The sequence below is a fragment of the Salvelinus sp. IW2-2015 genome, unplaced genomic scaffold, assembly GCF_002910315.2.
Source record: "Salvelinus sp. IW2-2015 unplaced genomic scaffold, ASM291031v2 Un_scaffold4766, whole genome shotgun sequence".
Lineage (NCBI taxonomy): Eukaryota > Metazoa > Chordata > Actinopteri > Salmoniformes > Salmonidae > Salvelinus > Salvelinus sp. IW2-2015.
This window is the reverse complement of record NW_019946035.1, coordinates 11,780-18,223: the sequence shown is the minus strand read 5'-3', so window position 1 is coordinate 18,223 and position 6,444 is coordinate 11,780. Positions and strand designations below refer to the sequence as shown.

The 6,444-nt window shown below is 50.8% G+C and overlaps 1 protein-coding gene across 1 annotated transcript in view; it reads left to right on the top strand.

The window, feature by feature from the left end:
* The window catches only part of LOC112077617 (SET and MYND domain-containing protein 4), a 14,964-nt gene extending 12,910 nt beyond the window's left edge, over positions 1 to 2,054 (top strand). Inside the window, exons 5-7 of the mRNA XM_070441777.1 lie at positions 752 to 874; positions 975 to 1,098; positions 1,309 to 2,054. Of these exons, the coding sequence (XP_070297878.1) occupies positions 752 to 874; positions 975 to 1,098; positions 1,309 to 1,438 (377 nt within the window). The 3' untranslated portion in view covers positions 1,439 to 2,054. The remainder of the gene's footprint in view (positions 1 to 751; positions 875 to 974; positions 1,099 to 1,308) is intronic.
* Positions 2,055 to 6,444: the final 4,390 nt, after the last annotated feature.

The following is a 6,444-nucleotide window of genomic DNA, read 5'->3' as shown; positions in this document are numbered from 1 at the left end:
GGAGGTTGGGGAGGAAGGAAGGGAGTGAACGACAAGGACGGGGGAGGAGAGGTGAAGGGAGTACAAACCACAAAGTGTATAATGTTAGGTAGTATAAACATTGAAAAGGAGTTTACAAGAAACTGAATCAGGAAACCAGACAGAGGAAAATAAACTGACGTGAAAGACTTGTCAGACAGAAAGGAAAGACAGACAGACGAAGAGAGAGGACAGAGAGAGAAGGACAGAGAGACAGATAGGAGGGAGACAGTACGAAGAGAGATCGTACAGAGAGAGAGAGAGAGGACGAGAGAGAGGGAAAGAGGACCGAACACATATAGAGAAGCCGACTAGGTGGAAGGGATAGAAGAGAGGGAAGACAGTTACGTGAAAGAGGCAGAGAGAAGAAGAGAGACAGAACCGACAGATAGGAAGGAGGACAGGACGGAAGACGAGAGAAGAGAGACAGAGACCGACAGATAGCGAAGGGCAGACAGACGGAGAGACGAGAGAGGACAGAGAGACAGAGACCGACAGATAGGAGGAGACAGACGGAAGAGAGACGTACAGGAGAGAGAGGAGCAGGAGACCAGAGGCCGACAGGATAGGAGACAGACGGAAGAGAGAAGCGAGACAGAGAGACAGAGGCCGACAATAGGAGGAGACAGACGGAAGAGGACGTTACAGAGAGAAGAGAAGGACAGAGAGGACAGAGAACCGACAGATGAGGGGAGACAGACGGATAGGAGGAGACAGACAGATAGGAGGGAGACAGGACGCCAGTCTGTCCGGTTGTTACAGAGAGCCGTGTCTCAGGCTGGTGTCTTCCTGAAAGAGACTCATCCTCTACAGGGACAACTGGCTGATGCCATGGCCCGAGCATATTCCACTATGGGTGAGGAGGACAGTGGTGTGTGTGTGTGTGTGTGTGTGTGTGTGTGTGTACCTGCGCTCTCGTCATTCTTGTAGTGACTGTGTTCTGTGTCTCTGTGTAGGTGAGTGGCGAGGGGCAGCGTCTCAGTTGGAGCATAGTGTTGTAGCCATCCGTTCCCAGTATGGAGAGGACAGTATAGAACTGGGACATCAGCTCTTTAAACTGGCACAGCTGCACTTCAATGGGTGAGAACAACTCCCACTGAGGACCGAGGCAGGAGAGAGCCAATCATATACAGCTATATGTTTCTGGCTCCGCCTCACCATCTCTCTTCCCCCTTATTGCTCTTCTCTTCCCCCCCGCTCCACCATCTCTCTCTCTGCCCTTTTCCCCTCTCTTTCCCCACTCTAACCTCTTCCTCTGTCTACCTCTCTACCCTCCTCTCCCTCTCTCAGGGGTTTCCCAGGTCCAGCGCTCTCTGTGATCTCCAGGGCCAGAAGACTCCTGTCCCTCCACTGTGGACCCCACTGTCCTGAGGTACAGGAACTGCAGGCCATGGAGGACTGTCTACAGGGGGTGTTGTAAGACAGACATGCAGGGAGAGCTGTGTGTGTGAGAGAGAGAAACACCAGACTGTAGCAGTGTTGTAGTACTCGAGACCGGTCTCTTTGAGCGTCTCAGTCTTGTCTCTGTTACAGGATACATTTGTTCTCTGTCTTGACTCGGTGTCAGACAGAGAGGACTCTTCATTTCTTCCTGAGACCAGCCAAGACCAGCGGAGTAAAAAATTTTTTTATCAGCTTCCATTTAATAAGTGCATAAAACCGCCAAATGTATCCACTCCTTTCTTGAAACATTTAATACGTGAAACGCCTTTAAATCTGTTCTAGACACAGTGGTGAACCTGTTGAACCTGAGCCTTCAACCCTTTGCTCCAGTCCATGRTCAAAACGTGCCCTCTTTGGCCTCATGGGTGGAATGTTATTAATATTTTTCCTAATTAATTAACTTTATAAAAAAATAAACAAAATTCCGGTGTTTTGTCTGGGGGGTTTCTGTGATTGTATATAAGGTTGAATATCGGGATGCAATTTTTATTTCTGCTCCTTTTGTTTTCAACAATTGTTATTTCAACTTTATATTTGACATGGTAGAGGTATCGTTTAAAAAAAATGTTTTTAAATATACGCCACTAACCGTGTGTGTGTGTKTGAGGTGTATACTTTTGTTTCAAAGTAGATTTGTTTAAGACTACCAATCAATACTCTGTGATCCTGATTTAGCCCACTGCAGTAAAACGGTTAACTTCCTGTTGAAAGTTATTCTTAAAGAGGGAGAAGCTAACAAATTAGCAACAACATCCTCTTTCGATAACACCTGCTGCTGCAAACTAGCCTACAACAAAAGATCGCTAGCTAGTCCTTCGGGAAAACGACTGCTCGCTATTGCAGTGACCTGTTGACCTTTTGAGAAGGTAGAAGTTTACATACGTTTTTTTTTTGTAAAAACATTACACGTCAAAATGTGATTGGTTGAGTCCACTGTCACTCTAAATGATGCCTCTAATACAGTTGATTGGCAGATGCCTTCTATCAAGCTGTCCAATTGGACTCCGGTATCTACAGCCCCCCCCCCCCCTGCCCGCCGGTTCTTGACTCGTCTAAGCCCCCCCCCCCCCCCTTCCGGGCTTCTTTTATCCGACATCGCGTCTAGGCCCCCCCCCCCCGCCCTCGGTGCGTCTCGTATCTCGGTCTAAGCCCCCCCCCCCCCTTCCGGTCTTGGACTCGCGTCTAAGCCCCCCCCCCTTCGTCTTGACGATCGGTTAACGCCGCCCCCCCTCGCCCCCCCTGGCCCGTTTCGGACTCGGGTCTTAAGCCCCCGCGGTCCCCGGTCTTGACTCCACGGCTCTAAGCCCCCCCTCCTGTCCGGGTCTTGACCTCGGTCTTAAGCCCCCCCCTTTCCCGCGTTTCCTTGACGATGCGTCTAAGCCCCCCCCCTCTACCGGTCTATGACTCGCGTCTAACCCCCCCCCCCTCCGGTCTTGAACTCGGCTCATAAGCCCCAGCCCCCACTCCCGGCGGTCTTGACCTCCGGTCTAAGCCCCCCCCCGCCCCCCCCGTTCCGTACTTACTCGGTCTAAGCCCCCCCCCCGCCGTCTTGACGTCGGTCATAAAGCCCCCCCCTCCTCGGTTTGACTTCCGGTTCTAGCCCCCCTCCGGTTGAACTTCGGGTCTAAGCCCCCCGCCCCTCCCCGGTCTTGACTCCCGGTCTAAGCCCCCCCCCCCTCGGTCTTGACTCGCTTCTAAGCCCCCCCCTCCTGGTTTGACTCGTCGAAGCCCCCCCCGCCCCACCCCCCCCCACCACCCCCTTTCCCGTCTTGACTCGGTTCTTAAGCCCCCCCCCCCCCCCCCCCCCCCCTCCGGTCTTGACTCGGTCTAAGCCCGCCCCCCCTGCCAGGTCTTACTCTGGCGTCTAAGCCCCCCCCGTCCCCTCCGAGTTCTTGGACCGTCGGTCTAAGCCCCCCCCTGGGTCCCCCCCCTCGCGTCTTGACTCGGTTCTAAGCCCCCCCCTCCCGTCTTGACTCGGTCTAAGCCCCCCCCCTCCCCCCCTCCGGTCTTGACTCGGTCTAAGCCCCCCCCCCACTCGCGTCGTCTTGACTCAGTCTAAGCCCCCCCCCCCCCCCCTCCCGGTTCTGTGACTCGGTCTAGAGTCCCCCCCCCTCCGGTCTTGACTCGGTCTAAGACCCCCCCCTCAGTCTTGACTCGGTCTTAAGCCCCCCCCCTCCGCGTCTTGACTCGGTCTAAGCCCCTCCCCCCCCTCCGGTCTTGACTCGGGTCTAAGCCCCCCCCTCGGGTCTTGACTCGTCTAAGACCCCCCCTCTTCCGCGTCTGACTCGGTCTAAGACCCCCCCCTCCGGTCTTGCTTTAGGTGGGTTTGAACACGACACTGTATTGCTAGCAAATTATGTTTCTAATTAAGAAAATACAGTACATTTTAGAGTTTTTGTATCTGCTGGTGGTCGCCAGTGAAAAACAGCGAACAAACCCTGGCCACACCCTATAGCCAGCAGCATCACCTGCATACCACTGTTGGCTTGCTTCTGAAGCGAAGCAGGGTCGGTCCTGGTCAGTCCTGGATGGGAGACCAGATCTGCTGTGGAATGGGTGTTGGAGGGCCAGTAGGAGGCACTCTTTCCTCTGGTCTGAAAATATCCCAATGCCCCAGGGCAGTGATTGGGACACTGCCCTGTGTAGAGGTGCCGTCTTTCGGATGGGACGTTAAACGGGTGTCCTGACTCTCTGAGGTCATTAAAGATCCATGGCACTTATCGTAAGAGTAGGGGTGTTAACCCCGGTGTCCTGGCTAAATTCCCAATCTGGCCCTCAAACCATCATGGTCACCTAATAATCCCCAGTTTATAATTGTCTCATTCATCCCCCTCCTCTCCCCTGTAACTATTCCCCAGGTCGTTGCTGCAAATGAGAACGTGTTCTCAGTCAACTTACCTGGTAAAATAATGGAAAAATATTAAAATAATCAATCACACAATATATAGTCCCCAGATCAGACCCGGCAACCTATATAGGTCACCCCAGATCAGACCCTGTGCCACACCCTATATAGGTCACCCCAGATCAGACCCTGGCCACACCTATATAGGTCACCCCAGATAAACCCTGGCCACACCCTATATAGGTCACCCCAATCAGACCCTGGCCACACCCTATATAGGTCCACCCCAGATCAGACCCTGGCCACACCCTATATAGGCCACCCCAGATCAGACCCTGGCCACACCCTATATAGCCACCCCAGATCAGACCCTGGCACACCCTATATAGGCCACCCAGATCAGACCCTGGCCACACCGCCTATATAGGTCACCCCAGATCAGACCCTGGCCACACCCTTATAGGTCACACCAGATCAGACCCTGGCCCACCCTATATAGGTCACACCAGATCAGACCCTGGCCACACCCTATATTAGGTCACCCCAGAATCAGACCCTGGCCACACCCTATATAGGTCACCCCAGATCAGACCCTGGCCACACCCTATATAGGTCACCCCAGATCAGACCTGGACCTATGCCTCTTTCGGGCCCCTGCAGCAAGGACCTCAACATGACAGCCACAATGCCCAGGCCGTGAGCAGAGCAACAGCACCAACCCCCACTAATACACTGCCCAAGCCCCATCCTGCAACAGCCCCAACCCCCACTAATGCACTGCCCCATCCTGCAACAGCCCTGCAACTGCCCCAACCCCACTAATGCACTGCCCCATCTGCAACAGCCCTGCACATGCCCCAACCCCCACTAATACACCGCCCCCGAGCCCCATCCCGTAAACTAAGAGGTATGTATCAGATGCTCAACATGGTCACCAGCGATGCTGTTTTTTTTTTCAGCAGGGATGTTCTGCGCATGTTTTATTCACTACTTTACACAGTCTCTGCTCTACTTGTAGAGAACAGCTACTGTGACGAATGGTGCGTGTTTAATAACGTTACACGTTAACGTTAGATCAAAGCTGAATCAATGGAAGATCACATAATGATAATACTGTACATGACAGAACCAAATCTAATAGCATTTTATAATGTTACTGTAAGACAAAAAATAAACACCTCTGCATTTCTCTCCGTGACCAAAAGTCAACAGTTGCCACTAGGCAAAATACACAGGAAGGCTACGCTAGGTTTACTAGCACCATCTGCTATAATATTAGTTCACTCCATCATTCAAAACACACAGGGWGGCTACTTTGAAACAAACACTGTATAACTAAGATGTAAATGCGTATCCTCATTAAACTGATTTAAAATCAAATGGTTCGTATCCAGATGCTGCATGGACGTTTCAACGGTTAAAAAAAACAACGTTATCATTCACGATTAACGGAGGAAGGATGTGTGTGTGTAAAGTAGAGGTAAATAATCACATGCGCAGAACGTGATCCAAACAAGCTTCGGGGACTTTAGTGCTCAGGAAGAAAGGTCCAGAAAAGTCCGTAGGCTAATTTATAAGTAAACAAAAAAAATAAGATTCTAGCTTTAAACACGACAATTCTACCTACAGTGGCAATTCACCTGACACGTACTCTTTATATACATACAATTTTCGTTTCCAATTCACGTAATGCATTAATTCCAACGTGTCTTAATAAAGTATGGTCATATCATGAGGGGGAAATAAAATAATAAATTGTCCATGTTTTAATTTAGTCACTAAATCATGCCAATTGTGATTTAGTTGTATAGCCCAATCCTATATATATATATATGTTTTAATCAAATTCATTTGTAGTCGTAATTTATTTCAAATGGCACAGATGACCTTATGTTGCCTCTTAAGGTGAAACAGTATGAAATATAGACCTAACATGCGTGCGTTGGGGAATGAGAGCTATTTGTTCTGATCCAATCGTTGCAGCAGGCGCAACCCGATACGCCGCCCTCGTTTCTTTACAGACAGAAGAACCAGCCAATAGCTGTTCAGAGCACACAGCGCTTCACACCGTTTGAGTGAAAGAGACGAGTGCTGGCAGCTGAAAATAACTTATTTTTTTCCCGATCACGGATCATTTA